Source organism: Salvelinus alpinus, chromosome 7, assembly GCF_045679555.1.
Source record: "Salvelinus alpinus chromosome 7, SLU_Salpinus.1, whole genome shotgun sequence".
Classification (NCBI taxonomy): Eukaryota; Metazoa; Chordata; class Actinopteri; order Salmoniformes; family Salmonidae; genus Salvelinus; species Salvelinus alpinus.
The window spans coordinates 71,729,511-71,754,344 of record NC_092092.1 but is presented as its reverse complement, the minus strand read 5'-3'; the positions used below and the strand labels follow the sequence as shown (position 1 = coordinate 71,754,344).

General features: G+C 45.4%; 1 protein-coding gene across 1 annotated transcript in view; it reads right to left on the bottom strand.

The window, feature by feature from the left end:
* LOC139581619 (monocarboxylate transporter 8-like) overlaps positions 1-16,004 on the bottom strand; it is a 95,487-nt gene extending 79,483 nt beyond the window's left edge. Inside the window, exon 1 of the mRNA XM_071411574.1 lies at positions 14,851-16,004. Coding sequence (XP_071267675.1) covers positions 14,851-15,361 — 511 coding nt within the window. The 5' untranslated portion in view covers positions 15,362-16,004. The remainder of the gene's footprint in view (positions 1-14,850) is intronic.
* Positions 16,005-24,834: the final 8,830 nt, after the last annotated feature.

Here is a 24,834-nt window from a genome sequence, read left to right as displayed (position 1 = left end):
TGTAGAATGATTGGGGTTCATTGTTGTACGTTTATTCCTAATAATACAGCTCCAGATGGATCAGTGACCAAGGCCCTGGCCGGTTTAACCACATTGGCTAACGAGTTAGCGGAGAACTCTGGGGTGGATACCTCACTGACTGGGTGGTTCGACAGTATGTTTGGAAAATGGAATTTTTTTATAATTACCGTGTTATGAGCTGCTTTCACCTGTATGAGTGTGTTGGTGTTGTGTGGTTGCTGTTTGATTCCGTGTATGAGAGGTTTAATTACCAGGACTCTAGCGAGATCGATGACGCAACAAATGATGAGGTACGGACCGATTCCGAGCTCCGACCAGTGGGATGACAACTACATGCCTCCAAGCCTCCAAGTAGATGGCTCCGTTTCTTTCAACCACGAGGAGTCCATGTTGGATGAGACTATCTTCAATGTTTAGACACCCTGTTTATTTAATGAAGATAATGAAAATCCTAAAAAGAAGAGTTATAATTGGATATAGGCCTAGAACAGTCATTGATGAGTATATGATGTAAATACATGTATTGGTTTTGTTTGCTTTTGTGTGATATTTATAATTCCAAATAAAGGTTGACATATCAGTGTGTAATATTTAGTCAAAGGTTGGATTGATAAGAGAAGTTATATGTTTAAAGTAATGACTAAAGAATTCCACCCTGAAACGTAATTATTAGACTATGTGAAGTGTATTAGAATAATTAGACTATAATCCAATAATGTAAGGTTGAGACAAGTTAAGGGTGAGAAATGTGTGACTGAGAAAACACAGAGGACAATTGAACTATACATGACCTGACCTGGTTTGAACTCTGAAAAACTTACAACAGGAAAGAGGCCCTGTCAAGGCCCCTCTAATCTAGGGAGGAAAGGAACTGCAAGGAACTGCCAGCTTGGTAGAATAGTGATAAACGAGGAATGTGAACTGTGGAAAAAGATACAGCCCACCTACTGTTTGTGTGTGTGTGTGTGTGGGGGGGGTTATAAAGACTGCTCACATTTTGGTTGACTTTAGAACGTTCTCTGAATAAAGAACAACGAACATTTTGGGGAATTGAACATCTTTGCCTAATTATTATTAAACCCAGGGTCTTACAAATCTCGGGGATTGGTCAAATCTTAAATGATTGTTTAGTTATCATCATTGGGATTGAAAAATATTGTGACATAATGTCAGTATGGTAACGTCAGAAGAGTAGCCTTTGGTAATGTCAGTACAGTAGACTATGGTAATGTCAGTATGGTAACGTCAGAACAGTAGCTATGGTAACTTCGGTACAGTAGCGAATGGTAAAGTCAGTATATTAATGTCAGTAGAGTAGCCTATGGTAACGTCAGTACAGTAGTAGGCTATGTAACGACAGTACAGTAGCATATGGTAACGTCAGTACAGTAGTAGGCTATGTAACAACAGTACAGTAGCCTATGGTAACGTCAGTATGGGAACGTCAGTACAGTAGCCTATGGTAACGTCAGTATGGTAATGTCAGAACAGTAGCCTATGGTGACGTCAGTATGGTAATGTAAGTACAGTAGCATATGGTAACGTCAGTACAGTAGCCTACGGTAACGTCAGTACAGTAGCCTACGGTAACGTCAGTATGGTAATGTCAGTACAGTAGCCTATGGTAACGTCAGTACAGTAACCTACGGTACCGTCAGTACAGTAACCTACGGTAACGTCAGTACAGTAGCCTATGGTAACGTCAGTACAGTAGCCTATGGTAACGTCAGTACAGTAGCCTATGGTAACGTCAGTACAGTAGCCTATGGTAACGTCAGTATGGTAATGTCAGTACAGTAGCCTATGGTAATGTCAGTACAGTAGCCTATGGTAACGTCAGTACAGTAACCTACGGTAACGTCAGTACAGTAGCCTACGGTAACGTCAGTACAGTAGCCTATGGTAACGTCAGTACAGTAGCCTATGGTAACGTCAGTACAGTAGCCTATGGTAACGTCAGTATGGTAATGTCAGTACAGTAGCCTATGGTAATGTCAGTACAGTAGCCTATGGTAACGTCAGTACAGTAGCCTATGGTAACGTCAGTACAGTAGCCTATGGTAACGTCAGTATGGTAATGTCAGTACAGTAGCCTATGGTAATGTCAGTACAGTAGCCTATGGTAACGTCAGTATGGTAATGTCAGTACAGTAGCCTATGGTAACGTCAGCATGGTAATGTCAGTACAGTAGCCTACGGTAATGTCAGTATAGTGACGTCAGTACAGTAGCCTACGGTACCGTCAGTACAGTAACCTACGGTACCGTCAGTACAGTAACCTACGGTACCGTCAGTACAGTAACCTACGGTACCGTCAGTACAGTAGCCTATGGTAATGTCAGTATGGGAACGTCAGTAATGTAGCCTATGGTAACGTCAGTATACTAATATCAGTATGGTAACATCAGTATGGTAACGTCAGTACGGTAGCCGGCGGTACCATCAGTACAGTAGCCTATGGTAACGTCAGTACAGTAGCCTATGGTAACGTCAGTATGGTAATGTCAGTACAGTAGCAAATGGTGATGTCAGTATGGTAACGTCACTACAGTAGCCTATGGTAACGTTAGTATACTAATATCAGTATGGTAACATCAGTATGGTAACATCAGTATGGTAACGTCAGTACGGTAGCCAGCGGTACCATCAGTAGGGTAGCCTATGGTAAAGTCAGCATGGTAATGTCAGTACAGTAGCAAATGGTGATGTCAGTATGGTAACGTTACTACAGTAGCCTACGGTAACGTCAATAAAGAAGCCTATGGTAAAGTCAGCATGGTAATGTAAGTACAGTAGCCATTGGCAATGTCAGAATGGTAACGTCAATACAGTAGCCTACGGTACCGTCAGTACCGTAGCCTTTGTAACGACAGTACAGTAGCCTATGTTAACGTCAGTACAGTAGCCTATGGTAACGTCAGTACAGTAGCCTATGGCAACGCCAGTACAGTAGCCTATGGTAACGTCAGTACAGTAGCCTATGGTAACGTCAGTACAGTAGCCTTTGTAACGACAGTACAGTAGCCTATGGTAACGTCAGTACAGTAGCCTATGGTAACGTCAGTACAGTAGCCTATGGTAACGTCAGTACAGTAGCCTATGGCAACGCCAGTACAGTAGCCTATGCTTCAGAGGGGGGAGGGGCTGTTAGCCTAAACACACACACACACTGGTAAAGAACGTCAGCTTGCAGGCAGACACTGTAATAAGGTTCTGATTGATTTTGCAAATCAAATCAAATTTTATTTGTCACATGCACATGGTTAGCAAATGTTAATGCGAGTGTAGCGAAATGCTTGTGCTTCTAGTTCCGACCATGCAATAATATCTAACAAATAATCTAACCTAACAATTTCACAACAACTACCTCATTGTCACGACTTCTGCCGAAGTCGTTGCCTCTCCTTGTCCGGGCGGTGTTCGGCGGTCGACGTCACCGGTCTTCTAGCCATCATCGATCCATTTTTCATTTTCCATTGGTTTTGTCTTGTCTTCCCACACACCTGTTTTCAATCCCATCCATTACCTATTGTGTATTTAACCCTCTGTTTCCCTTTATGTATTTGTCAGAGATTGTTCGTTGTCAAGTGTTGTGTTGATTGTGTATAGGTGTGCGTTGGGTCTTCGTACCCAGATTTGTTTTATGTTTTTTTCCCGTGAGTGTTATGGAGCAGATTACTGGGACTTTAATTAAAGTACTCCATTCTACACTCAATTTGACTCTCCTGCGCCTGACTTCCCTGCCACTTATACACGCCATTGTGACAGAATCTCTGACCCAAAAATATGAAGTCAGCAGGAGAGGACACGACGCCCATGGAGGTGGAAAAGCGCGTTATGGACCAAGCGAAGGAGATTGACTGTTTGAGCGCCGTCATGGATCGCATTGTCCAGAATATGGATCGCTGGGAGAGACAGGGAGTTTCTCCAGCGCCTCCACTGCCACAACGGGGATTTACCTTTAACGCGTTTTCCCTACCTGAACCTAACAAAATCCGTTTACCCCTACCCACGGGTTACAACGGTGATACTGCAGGCTGCCAGGGTTTCCTCCTTAAACTGAACTTATATCTGGCCACGGTCTCCCCAGTACCATCCGACCGGGAGAAGAGTTCCGCCCTCGTCTCATGCCTCACCGGGAAAGCCCGGGAGTGGGCCAGCGCTGTGTGTAGAGAGGAGAATGCGGCGTTGGACCATTTTGAGGAGTTCAGCGGGTGAGCTCCTCTATCATCTGAGGCAGGAGACGAGGAGTGCCCAGGAGTTTGCTTTGGAGTTTAGGACCTTGGCTGCCGGCGCTGGATGGAGCGACAGGGCCCTGATCGACCATTACCGTTGTAGCCTACGCGAGGACGTCCGTCGGGAGCTGGCCTGTAGAGACACAACCCTCAACTTCGACCAGCTGGTGGACATGTCCATCATGTTGGACAACATGCTGGCTACTCGTGGACGTCTAGATCGGGGTCTGGTTGTTCCATCCTCCCGCACCCTCCCAATTCCCAATGGAATTGGGAGGGACGGTGCGCCGGGAGACCGGAGGTGGTTCCCGCTCGAGCACCATCTATGGTCGCAGAGATCACACTGCTGGTCGGTGCCGGGTTGGTTCCTCTGGGAATGGAGAAGGCAGGCAGGGCACTCTGGCATCACCCCAGGTGAGTAGGCACCATACTCACCCAGAGCCCTCTGCTGCACTTATGTTTGTCTCTGTCACTTTTCCGGATTTTTCCCTGCATTCCCAGTATAAGGCGCTAGTAGATTCAGGCGCGGCTGGGAATTTCATTAATAAAAATTTAGCTCATAGTTTAGGGATTCCTATTGTTTCTGTGGATATGCCTTTCCCTATTCATGCCTTAGATAGTCGACCAATAGGGCCAGGGTTTATCAGGGAGGTCACCGCACCTGTGTCTATGATAACGCGGGGGGGTCACAAGGAGAAGATTAGTCTTTTCCTTATTGATTCCCCTGCGTATTCTGTGGTGCTAGGCATACCCTGGTTAACTTATCATAACCCCACTGTTTCTTGGCCACAGAGGGCTCTCACGGGGTGGTCGCGAGAGTGCTCAGGTAGGTGTGTAGGGGTTTCCGTTGGTGCTACTACGGTGGAAAGTCCAGACCAGGTCTCCACCGTGCGCATTCCCCCAGAATATGCCGATTTGGCACTCGCCTTCTGTAAAAAGAAGGCGACTCAATTACCACCCCATCGACAGGGGGATTGTGCGATAGATCTCCTGGTAGACGCTGCATATCCCAGGAGTCACGTGTATCCCCTGTCGCAAGCGGAGACAGTGGCTATGGATACATATATCTCTGAATCCCTGCGTCAGGGGTTCATTCAGCCATCCATTTCACCCGCCTCTTCGAGTTTCTTTTTTGTGAAGAAGAAGGATGGCGGTTTACGCCCGTGCATTGATTATCGAGATCTCAATAAAATCACGGTAAAATATAGTTACCCGCTACCTTTGATCAATACAGTTATGGAATCAATGCGCGGGGCACGCTTCTTCACAAAATTGGATCTCAGGAGTGCGTACAATCTGGTGCGTATTAGGGAGGGTGATGAGTGGAAGACGGCATTTAGCACCACCTCAGGTCATTATGAGTACCTGGTCATGCCATATGGGTTGATGAATGCTCCATCAGTCTTCCAATCATTTGTAGATGAGATCTTCAGGGACCTGCACGGGCAGGGTGTAGTGGTGTATATCGATGATATTTTGATATACTCCGCTACACGCGCCGAGCATGTGTCCCTGGTGCGCAGGGTGCTTGGTCGCCTGTTGGAGCATGATCTATATGTCAAGGCTGAGAAATGCTTATTCTTCCAACAATCCATCTCCTTCCTAGGGCATCAGATTTCCACTTCAGGAGTGGAAATGGAGAGCGACCGCATTACAGCCGTGCGTAATTGGCCGACTCCAACCACGGTAAAGGAGGTGCAGCGTTTTTTAGGGTTTGCCAATTACTACCGGAGATTTATCCGGGGTTTTGGTCAGGTTGCAGCTCCCATTACCTCACTGCTAAAGGGGGGACCGGTGCGCTTGCAGTGGTCGGCCGAGGCGAATAGGGCTTTTGGTCAACTGAAGGCTCTGTTTACCTCGGCGCCTGTGTTGGCTCATCCGGATCCCTCTTTGCCATTCATAGTAGAGGTGGACGCATCCGAAGCTGGGATAGGAGCAGTGCTCTCTCAGCGTTCGGGTGTGCCACTGAAGCTTCGCCCCTGTGCTTTCTTTTCGAAGAAGCTCAGCCCGGCGGAGCGAAACTATGATGTGGGGGACCGAGAGCTGTTAGCTGTCGTAAAAGCCTTGAAGGTGTGGAGGCATTGGCTTGAGGGAGCTAATCACCCTTTTCTCATCTGGACTGACCACCGCAATCTGGAGTACATCCGGCAGGCGAAGAGACTAAATCCTCGCCAGGCAAGGTGGGCCATGTTTTTCACTCGTTTTGTGTTTACGCTCACTTACAGACCAGGCTCCCAGAACGTCAAGGCAGACGCATTGTCTCGGCTGTATGACACAGAGGAGCGGCCCATGGATCCCACTCCCATACTCCCAGCGTCGTGTTTGGTTGCGCCAGTAGTGTGGGAGCTGGACGCGGACATCGAGCGGGCGTCACGTGCAGAGCCCTCTCCTCCTGAGTGTCCAGCTGGTCGTCTGTACGTTCCGTCTGCTGTCCGCGACCGATTGATCTATTGGGCTCACACGTCACCCTCCTCTGGTCATCCTGGGATAGGTCGGACGATGCGCTGTCTTGATGGGAGGTACTGGTGGCCCACTTTAGCTAAGGACGTGAGGATTTATGTTTCCTCCTGTTCGGTGTGCGCCCAGTGCAAGGCTCCTAGACACCTGCCTAGAGGTAAGCTTCAACCTTTACCTGTTCCTCAACGGCCGTGGTCGCACCTGTCGGTGGATTTTTTGACGGATCTTCCACCTTCACAGGGTTACACCACGATCTTGGTCGTTGTGGATCGGTTTTCGAAGTCCTGTCGTCTCCTCCCGTTGCCCGGTCTCCCTACGGCCTTACAAACTGCAGAGGCCCTGTTTACACACGTTTTCCGGCACTATGGGGTGCCTGAGGATATAGTGTCTGATCGGGGTCCCCAGTTCACATCAAGGGTCTGGAAGGCGTTCATGGAACGTCTGGGGATCTCGGTTAGTCTTACCTCAGGTTTTCACCCCGAGAGTAATGGGCAGGTGGAGAGAGTTAACCAGGATGTGGGCAGGTTTCTGCGGTCCTATTGCCAGGACCGGCCGGGGGAGTGGGCGAAGTTCGTGCCCTGGGCAGAGATGGCCCAGAACTCGCTACGTCACTCCTCCACTAACCTTACTCCTTTTCAATGTGTATTAGGGTATCAGCCGGTTCTGGCTCCTTGGCATCAGAGTCAGACCGAAGCTCCTGCGGTGGACAATTGGTTTCGGCACGCTGAGGAAACCTGGGAGGCAGCCCACGTCCACCTTCAGCGTGCCATAAGGTGCCAGAAAATTGGCGCAGACCGTCGCCGCAGTGAGGCCCCGGTGTTCGCACCAGGGGACAGGGTCTGGCTCTCGACCCGAAACCTGCCCCTCCGCCTGCTCTGCCGGAAGCTGGGTCCGCGGTTTGTGGGGCCGTTTAAAGTCCTGAGGAGAGTGAACGAGGTATGTTATAGGTTACAACTGCCCACTAATTACCGTATTAACCCCTCGTTCCATGTGTCTCTCCTCAGGCCGGTGGTGGCTGGCCCGCTCCAGGAGGCTGAAGTGCGTGAAGTTCCTCCACCTCCTCTAGACATCGAGGGGGTCCCGGCGTATTCTGTTCGATCCATTTTGGATTCGAGACGTCGGGCGAGGGGCCTTCAGTACCTCGTGGACTGGGAGGGGTACGGGCCGGAGGAGAGATGCTGGGTTCCGGTGGAGGACGTTTTAGATCCTTCCATGTTAAAAGAATTCCACCGCCTCCATCCGGATCGCCCTGCACCTCGCCCTCCGGGTCGTCCCCGAGGCCGGTGTCGACGCGCTGCTGGAGCCGCGCGTCAGGGGGGGGGTAATGTCACGACTTCTGCCGAAGTCGTTGCCTCTCCTTGTCCGGGCGGTGTTCGGCGGTCGACGTCACCGGTCTTCTAGCCATCATCGATCCATTTTTCATTTTCCATTGGTTTTGTCTTGTCTTCCCACACACCTGTTTTCAATCCCATCCATTACCTATTGTGTATTTAACCCTCTGTTTCCCTTTATGTCTTTGTCAGAGATTGTTCGTTGTCAAGTGTTGTGTTGATTGTGTATAGGTGTGCGTTGGGTCTTCGTACCCAGATTTGTTTTATGTTTTTTTCCCGTGAGTGTTATGGAGCAGATTACTGGGACTTTAATTAAAGTACTCCATTCTACACTCTATTTGACTCTCCTGCGCCTGACTTCCCTGCCACTTATACACGCCATTGTGACACTCATACACACAAGTGTAAAGGAATGAATAAGAATATGTACATAAAAATATGAATATATGAATGAGTGATGGCCGAACGGCATAGGCAAAATGCAGTAGATGGTATAGAGTAATGTAGGGTATGTAAACATTATAGAAAGTGGCATTGTTTAAAGTGCCTAGTGACACATATATTACATCAATTTTTCCATTATTAAAGTTGCTAGAGTTGAGTCAGTATGTTGGCAGCAGCCCCTCAATGTTAGTGGTGGCTGTTTAACAGTTTGATGGCCTTGAGATAGAAGCTGTTTTTCAGTCTCTCGGTCCCCGCTTTGATGCACCTGTACTGACCTCGCCTTCTGGATGATAGCGGGGCGAACAGGCAGTTCAACCAATTTTTGTTTGCTGTGTATACACAGTATTTACTGTGTGCATGAGTCGACTATATGCAGTGTCACACTATAGTGAGCTTTAGAAAGAAGTTCAATGGGTGTAATGTGTTGCATAGCTTAGCTTCTGAACAAACAACAGGTCCTAGGCCTGGAGCACATGCAGAGTTACAGTATAGTGGACTCAGAAACAGGTTGTTCAATGTGTCTAAATACACTATGAGGAGTGAAAATACCTTCAGCTTCTGTGCACAATTAAGTGGCCTAAAGTACATACACAGACAAACTGTTGAGGACTGGGAAAGTATTTGATTGGGTCTAAAATGCATTGGAGGGAGAGGTGGTGGACTGGACAATGGGCCCTGATCCGATTGGGATCTATTCTATTCCACAGCCTTCTGGAATGCCAAACATGCCACATTATTCCTTAAGCTGCAAGTTGTTAGAGTTTATGCTGTAGCTAGCCTCTGTTCTAGTCCAGAGAGAATACAAAGGGTGAAGTATCGGAACAAGTTCATTACTAATGGGTAAATGATCATAGGCATGGTAAAGATAATGTATTGTCTTACAAAGTGAGTAGTTTTGTCCGAGCCGAAACAGTTTTTTTTTCTTGTTTTGGTACAGTAACATGAGGCGGCTTGATGTATAACTAAACACCTCTGGACAGGATGCTAGTCTAACTGTAATAACAGTATCTTGTAAAATAATGGAAACAAATGACATTTATACATCAAAAACGAATCTGAAATCAAATATCCTATTAGGGGATTATGTTTGTCAGGTCCCAGAGAACACAAATCATAAACATCGGGTTCAAAATGGGCACAGAGTGGAATATTTCTACGGCCTATAAGGATGGGAGAGACAGCATACAGGTGCCAGTGACTAGATTTCTTTCTGAAATGGACAAAATACCAATTTTAGGGATAGTTCCATCTTACTGTATTCTACTCCTATTTAAACTGGCCATAATACTGTGCATAGGGATGTTATGTACAAACTAGTGTCAATGTTTGAAGCATCAAGTCTTTAAATCCTGTACATGCGTTTCCTTCAGTCTGTAAACCAGATGAGCTATTTCTATTTCAGGGCAAATCAGATGTAGTAAAATGAGCTGCGCCAGCAGGTCCAGACAGATGCAGTAAGAGGATTCTTGTTTGTTGTGCTGTAAATGAATGGCGCCAGACTGTCATGTCTGCTCTCTATTCATGTCTCAGGCCATAGGGCATCTCGAGGGCAACAACTCCCCAAATAACCCCAACATAAAATGCATTTCCGGTGGTTTGGAATAAAGACATAGCTGCGAATAGTAAATAACCGTTATGACCATGGCAATAACAGTTATTATAGACTCCAGAAAGCTACAATAACAGGACACAAACCAGCTCAATAAATCACTGACTGTCACTCTATTTCACTACAACCCATACCAAGCCTTGTGGGTCACATGGCCTAAGTCTGTATCTCTTTCAGAAATTCCCTGGCCTGAGATCATTCACTACAAATCAAATTTTATTTGTTACATACACATGGTTTGCAGATGTTAATGCGAGTGTAGCGAAATGCTTGTGCCTCTAGTTCCGACCATGCAGTAATATCTAACAAGTAATCTAACCTAACAATTTCACAACAACTACCTCATACACACAAGTGTAAAGGAATGAATAAGAATATGTACATAAAAATATATGAATGAGTGATGGCCGAACAGCATAGGCAAGATGAAGTAGGTGGTATAGAGTACAGTATATACAAATGAGATGAGTAATGTAGGGTATGTAAACATTATATAAAGTGGCATTGTTTAAAGTGGCTAGTGATACAGTATGAGTGATGTAATAAATGTATGTCCATCACCCTCTCCATATCTTTCCTCCCCTCACTCCTAGATTGACACCCTGTTTCTAAAATGCATCCGTTTTCCCTCCTTCTTCCCTAACCCTTCCTTCTCTCCTTTAAGTAATTAATCACTGATCATTATGCGATTTGATCACCACCTTTCTGCTTTAGCCAAGACAACACTCTCAGATTTACCGTGGCTGCATCCCAAATGGAACACTATTCCCTATTCAGTGCACTACTTTTGACCATAACCCTATTAGCCCTGGTCTAAAGTAGTGAATCATCAAGGTAATACAGGGCCATTTGGGATGCAGATTGATCTTTATTGTCATGAATGTCGCCCTGGAGGCAGAACTGAGCGATTTCCGCTAGATGGGCCAGCTGCAAAGTCAAAATTGGCTATATCATAAAAATTCATGACAACAAAAATGTGCTTTCTTGTTTTAATTGAAGGTTAGGGTTATCAGTGTGGTTAAGGTTAGGTTTAAAATCTGATTTGATGACTTTGTGGCTGTGTCAGCTAGTGACCACTCTGCAGAGCTGCCTCCAGGGCAAGATTCATGACAATAAATGCCAACCTGCATTTGGGACGCGAACAGTGATAACTTCAAGGAACTGGATGTTCCCTCACACCTTCCACCCCTTGTTCTCTTTTGTCATGTCCCTCCCTTACTCTTTCCACCACTCTATCCTCTACTATAAGTCCCTGACCCTTCCTTCGTTTCACTGTGATACCTCAAACACGCTCCGCAGGCACTCCTTTGTTGATAAGGATTGACTTCTTGCCCATCTGGTTCAGATCATGAAACTATTGTTTTGATGAAAGAATTAAGAGGAGGATTTCCTCCATCTTGATATGTGGCTCCTTCTACACACTTAGCCAAATGGTGTCAATACCCCCAGGTAACCTCAGGCCATCATTTGTACCTGTGTAATTACATAGTAATAATCTAAACATGTCATGACGTCTGTTTCGTAGAGATTTGGACACTTTGATCAAAACAAGCACCTCTGGGCAGCGATTAGTACCTCATTTCCCTCGTCATAGCTCTTATGGGGAGAACTAGTGTGTCTTACTGTGGATCCATTTGACTTGACCTGGGATCTCACTCCAAATCACATGTTATTAGTCACAGTGAAAAGCTTACTTAAGAGCCCCTAACCAACAATGCAGTACAAATAAGAAATAAAAGTAACAAGTAATTAAAGAGCAGCAGTAAAATAACAACAGCGAGACTACACAGAGGGATACCGGTACAGAGTCAATGTGCGGGTGCACCGGTTAGTCGAGGTAATATGTACCTGTAGGTGGTGTTATTAAAGTGACTATGCATAGATGATAACAACAGAGAGCAGCAGCGATGTAAAAGAGGGGGCAGTGGGGGGCAATGCAAATAGTCTGGGTAGCCATTTGATTAGATGTTCAGGAGTCTTATGGCTTGGGGGTAGAAGCTGTTTTTCAGCCTCTTGGACCTAGACTTGGTGCTCGGTACCACTTGCCGTGCGGTAGCAGAGAGGAGAGTCTATGACTAGGGTGGCTGGAGTCTTTGACAATTTTTAGGGCCTTCCTCTGACACCACCTGGTATAGAGGTCCTGGATGGCAGGAAGCTTTGCCCAAGTGATGGACTGGGCCGTACGCACTACCCTCTGTAGTGCCTTGGGGTCGGAGGCTGAGCAGTTGCCATAGCAGGCAGTGAAGCAACCAGTCAGGGTGCTCTCTATTGTGCAGCTGTAGAACCTTTTGAGGATGAAGACCCATGTCAAATCTTTTCAATCTCCTGAGGGGGAATAGGTTTTGCCCTCTTCACGACTGGACCATGTTAGTTTTTTGGTGATGTGGACACCAAGGAACTTGAAGCTCTCAACCTGCTCCACTGCAGCCCCGTCGATGAGAATGGGGCCATGCTCGGTCCTCTTTTTCCTGTAGTCCACAATCATCTCCTTAGTCTTGATCACGTGAGGGAGAGGTTGTTGTCCTGGCACCACAAGGTCAGGTCTCTGACCTACTCCCTATAGGCTGTCTCATCGTTGACCAGGCCTACCACTGTTGTGTCATCGGCAAACTTAATGATGGTGTTGGAGTCGTGCCTGGCCGTGCAGTCATGAGGGAACAGGGAGTACAGGAGGGGACTGAGCACGCACCCCTGAGGGGCCCCTGTATTGAGGATCAGCGGGGCGGATGTGTTGTTACCTACCCTTACCACCTGGGGGCGGCCCGTCAGGAAGTCCAGGATCCAGTTGCAGAGGGAGGTGTTTAGTCCCAGGGTCCTTAGCTTATTGATGAGCTTTGAGGGCACTATGGTGTTGAACGCTGAGCTGTAGTCAATGAATAGCATTCTCACATAGGTGTTCCTTTTGTCCAGGTGGGAAAGGGCAGTGTGGAGTGCAATCGAAATTGCATCTGTGGATCCGTTAGGGCGGTATGCAAATTGTAGTGGGTCTAAGGTTTCTGGGATAATGGTGTTGATGTGAGCCATGACCAGCCTTTCAAAGCTACAGACGTGAGTGCTACAGGTCGGTAGTCATTTAGGCAGGTTGCCTTTGTGTTCTTGGGCACAGGGACTATGGTGGTCTGCTTAAAACATGTTGGTATTAGACTCGGACAGTGAGAGGTTGAAAATGTCAGTGAAGACACTTGCCAGTTGGTCAGTGCATGCTCGCAGTACACTTCCAGGTAATCCGTCTGGCCCTGCGGCCTTGTGAATGTTGACCTGTCTAAAGGTCTTACTCACATCGGCTACGGAGAGCATGATCACACAGTGTTCCGGAACAGCTAGTGCTCTCATGCATGTTTCAGTGTTATTTGCCTCGAAGCGAGCATAGAAGTAGTTTAGCTCGTCTGGTAGGCTTGTGTCACTGGGCAGCTTTCAGCTGGGCTTCCCTTTGTAGTCTGTAATGGTTTGCAAGCCCTGCCACATCCGACGAGCGCCAGAGCCGGTGTAGTACGATTCGATCTTAGTCCTGTATTGACGCTTGCCTGTTTGATGGTTCGTCGGAGAGCATAGCGGGATTTCTTATAAGCTTCCGGGTTAGAGTCCCGCTCCTTGAAAGCAGCAGCTCTACCCTTTAGCTCAGTGCGAATGTTGCCTATAATCCATGGCTTCTGGTTGGGGTATGTACGTATGGTCACTGTGGGGACGACGTACATAGCCCATCTATAATTTAGCCCAAACAACTACCTCTTTCCCTACTGTATTTATTTATTTTGCTCCTTTGCACCCCATTATTTCTATCTCTACTTTGCACATTCTTCCACTGCAAATCAACCATTCCAGTGTTTTACTTGCTATATTGTATTTACTTCGCCACCATGGCCTTTTTTTGCCTTTACCTCCCTTATCTCAACTCACTTGCTCACATTGTATATAGACTTATTTTTCTACTGTATTATTGACTGTATGTTTGTTTTACTCCATGTGTAACTCTGTGTCGTTGTATGTGTCGAACTGCTTTGCTTTATCTTGGCCAGGTCGCAATTGTAAATGTGAACGTGTTCTCAACTTGCCTACCTGGTTAAATAAAGGTGAAATAAAATACAAATACATTTTAAAAATACTGTAGATCATAATGCATTAGATCACATGGACAGGATGGGAACTGATCCTTGACCAGCACGCCTACTCAGACATGATTTGTGAGTACATACGGCACTGATGCAGTGAGGCAAAATAAATAAAAGGCTATTCAATCCTAAACAGATTGGAGGTGAAGATTGAGGACACAATACAACAGAGAGCTTTGGTAAAACTGACAGGCAACCAGAGGGCTTCTTTTAGTGACACACACTTGCGACTTTGTCACGTGGAAAATACATGAACAACATGAGGAGAACATAAGGACAACAACATGAGAACTGTATGTTATCCAGCCGTATGACAGAATTAGAGCCGTGACCAGAAAGTTAATGCAAGGAAACTCTGGTGCTATATGGCCTAGGTATAGTCTATATATTAACTTGAAGTCTTCAGACAGATGATGATGAGACTGAAGTAGTCGCCTAAATTCTCTGACACATCACAGCAAAAATGGGTATGATCAATAATGAAAATTGTCATTTTATGTTTCACTTCAATGTCGTCTTGAGACAATGCTGAGCATGCTTCTAGTTCTGGCTATGTTTATGTGACCATTCTCGATGATCTTCAACAGTAAGCCAGCATCAGTAGGCTCATTTGAACAGGTGCAACAGTTACAGGACAGACTCACCTACTTTAAACTGCGACGTTTTGTCATTGGGGTCTGCGTGGTCTTTCACCAGCATCATGTGGAGGATACCGAAGGAGTTCTGTATCCCGAAGATGGATCCATTACACCAGGTAGCAGCGAAAACAACCAACCAGCCGAACCCGCCCTCGGGTGGGACGAACCCGGGGCTCTGCCCTGGTGCCGGGGACTGAGACTGGGAATTCGGGGACACACCGGGTTTACTATCGAGACATCCAGCCTCGATTAGCTGGATAGTGCTGTCCTCGTGTGGGATCTTGCATTCGCTATCTCCCAGGTCCTGTCCCTGGTGCTCCTTCTGTGCTTGCTGATTCTCCTGGTCTTGGGGAGAACCACCGTTGTGCGCCATTACAGAGTCTGCAGTAGCCTCATCACAGTGTTCGGTCGGCGGCTCGCCGCTCAATGCTTCCTCCTCCGTCTGATTGTCTCCTATCCCGTTGACCCCCCCATCATCCTGTCCAGTATAGGGGTTACTGTTGTGTTCTGGCTGCATCGCTCATGCATCAGATAGCGACAGTATCCTACTGATTGACAAGGATTGTCTATAATAAAAACTTAGGTTTCTTTCTGCTCTGCTCTTCCAAGAATAGTAGACAAAGTGAAGTCACAGCACCAATGGCAGTATCCGAAATGTCGCTATAAAATTTATTGTATGGTGAAAGGACAGGCACGTCTTATTTATCACGGTATCAGATGTCCCCGTAGCCTAGTTCTATGGGAAATGATGACGCCAGAAAATATTTAACTTTTGCTTTCCTGCTCCGTGCAAAATGTAAATCAACCTGTGAAAACGTCTGCTGCTCGCCAATCTCGTGCTCGCGCTGCACGGAGTCTCTACACTCCACATCGTGTAGCCTAATCTGTAAATAAATGAGTGCCGGCTCCTCCTCTTTCATTTGTTTAATTTTACATTGGAATATGTGGATCTCTCGGCGGCCGGAGGCTTTCAGTATCACGGTGTCAACACAGAAAACAACCTTAATTCAAAAAGCTTGGCCCCGCCTCCACGTCCTCGTCACCAATGGCCGAGCTCAGAGACGGGTTTAAAATTCCTGCAGTATGAGATTACGAAAATACTCGAATGTCGCCCCCACCCATTCTGCTGTCTCTGACAAACACTACTCGAACTACTTTGGAAAGCGCAGCCGCAACTCAGTGAATGACGTTGATACAGTTTCTCGCGGAAGTGTCAATGTAACAATTTCTCGCCGCAACTTTGTATCCGGTGTATAGCAGCTGATTTAATTTCACTACGCCATGATGCAGCCTTCTATTTTATCAGCAAACATGCACAGTTTACATCCCATACATCGGCGTTTTAGACCAGGATAAAATAGCGTTTAGACGTTATTTATATCTAATGGTGAAGAACAGGCTTGTAAAGCAAGCTCTATATTTGCATTTACACAGGCAGTCCCTGTTAAACTTCTTGGCGTAACGGTTAATGTGTGGGTTTGATATTAGGATTTGGGTTCGAAACCCGGTCAGGTTGTTATCATTGACTCTACCCTTTAAAGGGGGCAATCAGCAGTTGCTATATCCATGTTTGGACTTCATTTAATTATAAGTATCCAATATTCTTCAAGAATATAACTTAAAAAATGCCTAATGAGCTTAATTCATACCCCACCAGAACCCCAAATATAAGTTTGCTTACACCAGGTAAATGTTTAAAAAAAAATATATATATATATATAGCCTCAAAACATGGTTAAAATTAAACTATAATTTTGATATCATGGATAGTCAGTCTTTGCATCCACAGCTCTATGAATTTAAGAGGTTACATTCCTCCAGCCCCATCCCCCAGCTTTTTACCAAAGCAGGTGCAGGGAGTACGCTTTGTTATTGTTTAAACTGTTAATTGCCACTCTAAACTTCTGTAAATTACACATTTTTAGCTACCATTGGAGAGGATCAGTTTGAGCAAAATTAGGTATAGAATCACTGATCTACAGTTTTCCCTGCCAAATAATCGGCTTTGTGCAATTAAGATTAGTAGAGGAAGCCTCCCCACGAACACTCACAAACAACCAGACAATGATGGATTGATTGGAGACAGCTTGTGTCAATTAAATAACATTTCCTAGGATTTTCTACAGCTGAACCTAGGATTCTCTGCAGCAAACCTAGTGGATAATGGTGAAAACACTGGTATAAAACAAATAACCAACTAAAACAACTGTCCCTAGTCACAGACCACAGCTGTGATCGTGTACAACTGTCCCTAATCATAGACCACGGCTGTGATTGTGTGCAATAGTTAACTTTCACCATTGGATGGGGCCAATATGCCACAGTTGACACACAGGATGTGTTTAGTTGACAGTGTGGTTAGGATTGATTGACCACTCATGTTGGGAGATGGAGAAACCTCTCTTTAGCCAAATTACGATTCTTGGTTAGCTGAGATTGAATTTATGTAGGCATAATTAGGTCAATGTCGAGGTAGAAACGAGCTAGTGTCCGACATCCATGGGTCACATTCCTATGGATGTCTTGGAAAACATCTTAAGCCAATACCCAATAACATCCTGTCTGAATTGCTTTTGAAATTAACACCTCACCTGGCCTATCTCAGTGTATAGCTCAGTGGTTATAGCTAAGCACCCTTTGTCCCTCGGGGTCGATACACTGATGGGTGGCGTTGTTTAATAATCATATATTTCATCATTAGATTACAACATAAGATTTATCTCTGTGGGAGCATCATCCCACTCCTTTATGAGGCCTATAAATAGATGATTGAGGAGTTATGTTTCTAGAACTTTCCCAGCAATTCCCACATGTAAGGGGTCAAAGGTCAGGGGGCCCAGGAGAAGGTTGGTCAATGATTTCCTGTTGATTCTGGGATTCTTTAATTCCTCTGAGAGGTGGAGGCGGGTGATCCAGGCTCAAGAACACAGAGGAATGACTGGGACTGGGGGCGGGCAGAGAAAAGACCGAGACTTTATGTAACCATATGGGGGAAGTCTGGAGGCAGACATTTCATTTCATCAAGGCTGAATGATGCATGCTGTCAGACTGGAACTGACTGAGAGAGGGTGAGTGGGTGACAGAGGGGTTAAGTGGGAGAAAAAAGGTGAAAAAGAGAGGGTGGGTGAGTGGAAAAGAGAGAGAGGGTGCGTGGGAGAGAGGGTGAGATGGAGAGAGGGTTAGTGGGAGAGAGGGAGGTTAAGAAAGAGAGGGTTAGAGAGGGTGAGAAAGAGAGCGAGGGGGGGAGAGGTGCAGGTAATGTAAGTAGTGTTCAGCATGCCTGAACATGCAGCATCCAGCAGGGTGGGGTGGGGCTGGCGGAACCATTATCACACTTGTGACTCACATCACATGATTTACCCTCAGGGTTCTGAAAGCGATACAATTTGTTCTATAGAATTCAATTAACTGGTTTATTCCCTAGCTGTACTCCATAGCTGATGTCTGTGATCCTGGTGTGGTTCGCATTGGAAGCAAACCTCTTCTATCGAAAGGTGTCATCCTCATACCTGTAGTCTTTGGCACACGTGACGCACTGGGGAAGAAAACGTTCAGACAAAACAATATTTTGTGTGACACACTGTGCTAGACAGTCTCCTGACGTGACATGCATGGTTTCATCTCAGTGTACGTGACCAGACAGCAGCTTGCAATGATTGTCCCTGACAGTCTAGACTCCCTCATTGAAATGTACATGATGAATTATCCACTTAAAAGTCCATTGGCAATTCATCAATGTGAAAACAAATGGACTGAATAGGTGTTTATATCAATGTGAAAACAAATGGACTGAATAGGTGTTTATTGTTTTTAATAATAAAGTGTTCTAGGCCTGCTGCATTAGCAGTACCAGCACTCACATACCCAGTGATCCCTGCCTATAGATATTGTCTGACATGTCCCATGTTTCCATCTGGTTAGAAACAGACAAAAGTAGCACTTAACAACAAAACAAAGAAGAGGAGACGCTGAAGGGAATGTGTGTCTGTGTTCTTCCATTCTTGTCAGAGAGATGTCATGTCAGCATGATTTATGAGCCGTCATATTAGCATGACTTAATACTTTTTTATTTCACCTTTATTTAACCAGGTAGGCTAGTTGAGAACAAGTTCTCATTTACAACTGCGAGCTGGCCAAGATAAAGCAAAGCAGTGCGACACAAACAACAACACAGAGTTACACATGGAGTAAACAAACATACAGTCAATAACACAATATAAAAAGTCTATATACAGTGTGTGCAAATGAGGTAAGTTAAGGGAGGTAAGGCAATAGATAGGCCATAGTGGCGAAATAATTACAGTTTAGCCATTAACTTCTTACAGATACGTGGGACGGTAGCGTCCCACCTGGCCAACATCCGGTGAAATTGCAGAGCTCGAAATTCAAAAATACTAAATTGAAATATTTAACATTCTTGAAAATATATGTGTTATACATCAAAATAAAGCTTAACTTCTTGTTAATCCAGCCAAGGTGTCAGATTTCAAAAAGGCTTTACGGCGAAAGCAAACCATGATATTATCTGAGGACAGTGCCCCGCATACAAATGCATGACAAATCATATTTCAACCAGGCAGTTGCGACACGAAAGTCAGAAATAGCGATATAATATATGCCTTACGTTTGAGGGATAGATGTGCAGAAGATGAATGTGCAAGTAGAGATACTGGGGTGCAAACGAGCAAAAAAACAACAACTAAATAACTGTATGGGGATGGGGTGGTTGGATGGGCTATTTACAGATGGGATATGTACAGGTGCAGTGATCTGAGAGCTGCTCTGACAACTGGTGCTTAAAGTTAGTGAGGGAGATATGAGTCTCCAGCTTCAGTGATTTTTGCAATTCGTTCCAGTCATTGGCAGCAGAGAACTGGAAGGAAAGGCGGCCAAAGTAGGAATTGGCTTTGGGGGTGACCAGTGAAATATACCTGCTGGAGCGCGTGCTACGTGTGGGTGCTGCTATGGTGACCAGTGACCTGAGATAAGGCGGTGCTTTACCTAGCAAAGACTTATAGATGACCTGGAGCCAGTGGGTTTGGCGACGAATATGAAGCGAGGGCCAGCCAACGAGAGCATACAGGTCACAGTGGTGGGTAGTATATGGGGCTTTGGTGACAAAATGGCACTGTGATAGACTGCATCCAATTTGCTGAGTAGAGTGTTGGAGGCTTTTTTGTAAATGACATCGCCGAAGTCAAGGATCGGCAGGATAGTCAGTTTTACGAGGCTATGTTTGGCAGCATGAGTGAAGGATGCTTTGTTGCGAAATAGGAAGCCGGTTCTAGATGTAATTCTGGATTGGATATGCTTAATGTGAGTCTGGAAGGAGAGTCCAGACACCTAAGTATTTGTAGTTGTCCACATATTCTAAGTCAGAACCGTCCAGCGTAGTGATGCTAGATGGGTGGCCAGGTGCGTGCAGCGATCGGTTGAAGAGCATGCATTTAGTGTCACTTGCATTTAAGAGCAGTTGGAGGCCATGGAAGGAGAGTTGTATGGCATTGAAGCTCGTCTGGTGGTTAGTTAATACAGTGCCCAAAGAAGGGCCAGAAGTATACAGAATGGTGTCGTCTGCGTAGAGGTGGATCAGAGAATCACCAGCAGCAAGAGCAACATCATTGATGTATTCAGAGAAAAGAATAGGCCAGAGAATTGAACCCTGTGGCACCCCCATAGAGACTGCCAGAGGTCCGGACAACAGGTCCTCCAATTTGACAGACTGAACTCTGTCTGAGAAGTAGTTGGTGAACCAGGCGAGGCAGTCATTTGAGAAACCAAGGCTGTTGAGTCTGCCGATAAGAATGTGGTGATTGACAGAGTCGAAAGCCTTGGCCAGGTCGATGAATACAGCTGCACAGTATTGTCTCTTATCGATGGTGGTTATGATATCGTTTAGGACCTTGAGCGTGGCTGAGGTACACCCATGACCAGCTCGGAAACCAGATTGCATAGCGGAGAAGGTACGGTGGGATTCGAAATGGTCGGTGATCTGTTTGTTAACTTGGCTTTCGAAGACCTTAGAAAGGCAGGGTAGGATAGATATAGATCTGTAGCAGTTTAGGTCTAGAGTGTCTCCCCCTTTGAAGAGGAGGATGACCGCGGCAGCTTTCCAATCTTTGGGGTTCTCAGACGATACGAAAGAGAGGTTGAACAGGCTAGTAATAGGGGTTGCAACAATTTCGGCTGATAATTTTAGGAAGAAAGGATCCAAATTGTCTAGCCCGGCTGATTGGTAGGGATCCAGATTTTGCAGCTCTTTCAGAACATCAGTTATCTGGATTTGGTTGAAGGAGAAATGGGGAGGCTTGGGCAAGTTGCTGTGGGGGGTGCAGGGCTGTTGACCGGGGTAGGGGTAGCCAGGTGGAAAGCGTGGCCAGCCATAGAAAATTACTTCTTGAAATTCTCAATTATTGTGGATTTATCGGTGGAGACAGTGTTTCCTAGCCTCAGTGCAGTGGGAATTTGGGAGGAGGTGCTCTTATTCTCCATGGACTTTACAGTGTCCCATAACTTTTTGGAGTTTGTGCTGCAGGATGCAAATTTCTGTTTGAAAAAGCTAGCCTTTGCTATCCTAACTGCCTGTGTATATTGGTTCCTAACTTCCCTGAAAAGTGGCATATCGCGGGGGCTATTCGATGCTAATGCCGTACGCCACAGGATGCTTTTGTGCTGGTCAAGGGCAGTCAGGTCTGGAGTGAACCAAGGGCTATATCTGTTTCTGGTTCAAACATTTTTGAATGGTGCATGCTTATTTAAGATTATGAGGGAAGCACTTTTAGAGAATAACCAGGCATCTTCTACTGACGGAATGAGGTCAATATACTTCCAGGATACCCTGGCCAGGTCGATTAGAAAAGCCTGCTCGCTGAAGTGACGAACGCAAGCAATGAGGCAGTGATCGCTGAGATCCTGGTTGAAGACAGCAGAGGTGTACTTGGAGGGCAGGTTGGTTAGGATGATATCTATGAGGGTGCCTGTGTTAACGGATTTGGGCTTGTACCTGGTAGGTTCATTGATCATTTGTGTGAGATTGAGGGCATCAAGATTAGATTGTAGGATGGCTGGGGTGTTAAGCATGTCCCAGTTTAGGTCACCTAACAGCACGAGCTCTGAAGATAGATGGGGGGCAATCAATTCACATATGGTGTCCTGGGCACAGCTGGGGGCAGAAGGTGGTCTGTAGCAAGCGGCAACGGTGAGAGACTTGTTTCTGGAAAGGTGGATTTTTAAAAGTAGAAACTCAAATTGTTTGGGCACAGACCTGGATAGTAAGACAGAACTCTGCAGGCTATCTCTGCAGTAGATTGCAACTCCGCCCCCTTTGGCAGTTCTATCTTGTCGGAAAATGTTATAGTTAGGGATGGAAATTTCAGGGTTTTTGGTGGGCTTCCTAAGCCAGGATTCAGACATGGCTAGGACATCCGGGTTGCGGAGTGTGCTAAAGCAGTGAATAAAACAAACTTAGGGAGGAGGCTTCTAATGTTAACATGAATGAAACCAAGGCTTTTACGGTTACAGAAGTCAACAAATGAGAGCGCCTGGGGAATGGGAGTGGAGCTAGGCACTGCAGGGCCTGGATTAACCTCCACATCACCAGAGGAACAGAGGAGGAGTAGGATAAGGGTACGGCTAAAGGCTATAAAAACTGGTCGTCTAGTATGTTCGGAACAGAGAGTAATAGGAGCAGGTTTCTGGGCACGGTAGAATAGATTCAAGGCATGTGATGTCATGTTAGCATGATTAATGTGATGTCATGTTAGCATGATTTATATACTGTCATGTTAGCATAATATATGTGATGTAATGTTAGCATGATTCATGTCTTGAGTTGTACAGTGCATTCGGAAAGTATTCAGACCTACTGTATTTACCTTTTCCACATTTTGTTACGCTACAGCCTTATTCTTAAATGGATTAAATAAAAACATTTCCTCATAAATCTACACACAATACCCCATAATGTGAAAGCAAAAACAGTTTTCTAGAATATTTTTTGCAAATGTACAAAACAATAAAAAATGCTTATTTACATAACTATTCAGACCCTTTGATATAAGACTCGAAATTGAGCTCAGGTGCATCCTGTTTCCATTGATCATCCTTGAGCTGTTTCTACAACTTGATTGGAGTCCACCTGTGGTAATTTCAATTGATTGGATATGATTTGAAAAGGCAAACACCTGTCTATATAAGGTCCCACAGTTGACAGTGCATGTCAGAGCAAAAACCAAGCCATGAGGTCAAAGAAATTGTTGGTAGAGCTCCAAAACAGGATTGTGTTAATAAGGCACAGCCCTGGGGACATTCTGCAGAATTGAAGGTCCCCAAGAACACAATGGCCTCCATCATTCTTAAATGGAAGAAGTTTGGAACCACCAAGACTCGTCCTAGAGCTGGCCGCCCGGACAAACTGAGCATTCTGGGGAGAAGGGCCTAGGTCAGGGACAGTGGCGACCCGTCATTCAGGGCAGTTGGGGCAGAGCCCCATCTGTTTTGAGCATCATATTTCTTGCAAAAGAATGTGGTGGGGGGTTGCCTGTTTTGCATGTTAATTTGATATTAGTACGTTTCACATCAGTTTGCAAACATTGTAAAAAAATATATAAAATCCTTGAGTTAATAAAGCTGCATAAAAACATGGTCTCTTTTTTGCTTTCTTGAGTAAGGCAGCTCCAAAATGCAGGTGTTTCAGCCTAGCTCAGGGCTTTCTGTGGTGGTGGGTCAGCCAGCGGAAAATACGGAGGGTAGGGGTTGGTAATGCTCTCTAGTTGCGCCATGATTAGCTCAGTGTTCTGTCACTCATGGGGAGACTACGTCACCGCCAAATCTAAGGGTAGAGCGTGAAAATTCAAGCCCCTTGGGTGCTGCCATAGAATTACATTAGAAGTGCAAGTAGGCTCAAGGTCATTCACCACAGATAAAATGACATCAAGTCACTTCATATCTACAGTAGCTTTGATTGGACTGATCATGTCAACATCATACATTCAAAATTTTAGCTAGCAGTCATCATCATGAATCAAGTCGACAATCTACTGGCAAATCCTTTTTAATCCTTGTCAAATATAAACTTTTAATAATGAAGAGAAATTATAGATAAAACATATCGGTGCTCATCAGCCATTGGACATAAACATTACACAACAAGTTAGAAATCGCAAATTCAACAATGAGTGGTTTGGAAGGAATCAGTGGCTAACTGCAAATATTGCAAAGCAATCACTAGCCTGCTATTCAGTGGAGTGGGTGTGTGGTCCAAGTCAGGGTTTAAGGGTCTCTTTTCCTAGTTTAAAATGATAAACATTCAACATTGGCCATGCTGTCAATCCAGCATGATTTCTGCCACGTTCAAAACAACTGTTAACTTGGAACTGGGAAATCTGACTTCAGTGAGTTCAAGACAACTGGGAACTCGGGGCAAAACTAGCTCCGACTGGGAAAATAAGTATTGAATGGTCATCCAACTCAGAATTGTAAGTCGGGAACATGGGCCTCTTTCTCGAGCTACGACCTGAAGATCATTGACGTCATCATGATTCAACCTTGTTTTTTTCTGAGTTCCCATTTGTCTTGAAAGCACCATAAATTCAGAGAATTCCAGACTTTGATGACAAAGTTTGATAACAAAATTTGCCCACAAGGACCGCCGCGCCATCTTCCTGTTCAAGTGAGCACAGCACAACAAGGTGGGTCCAAAAATGTATTGTATGCAGTTGCATAAATGATGTATTATGCCAGGGAGATATGTATACCGTAGCTAAGAAAGTAATACTAGTAATACTAAGTGTATGTTGTGTAGGAAGCCCATGTGCCTCACCCTAATAATTTGGTCTATTTTTCCCTCTTAATTTTGTGTACTGTTCTGATTTGGTGGTGCACATGTAGCCTATAACCTGTTTTAGAGAAATGTAATCATTGAATATTTGTAGAGCTTTCATTGTCTGCTTATATGCCCTCTTTATTTATCATACGGTTCTGACTTGATGT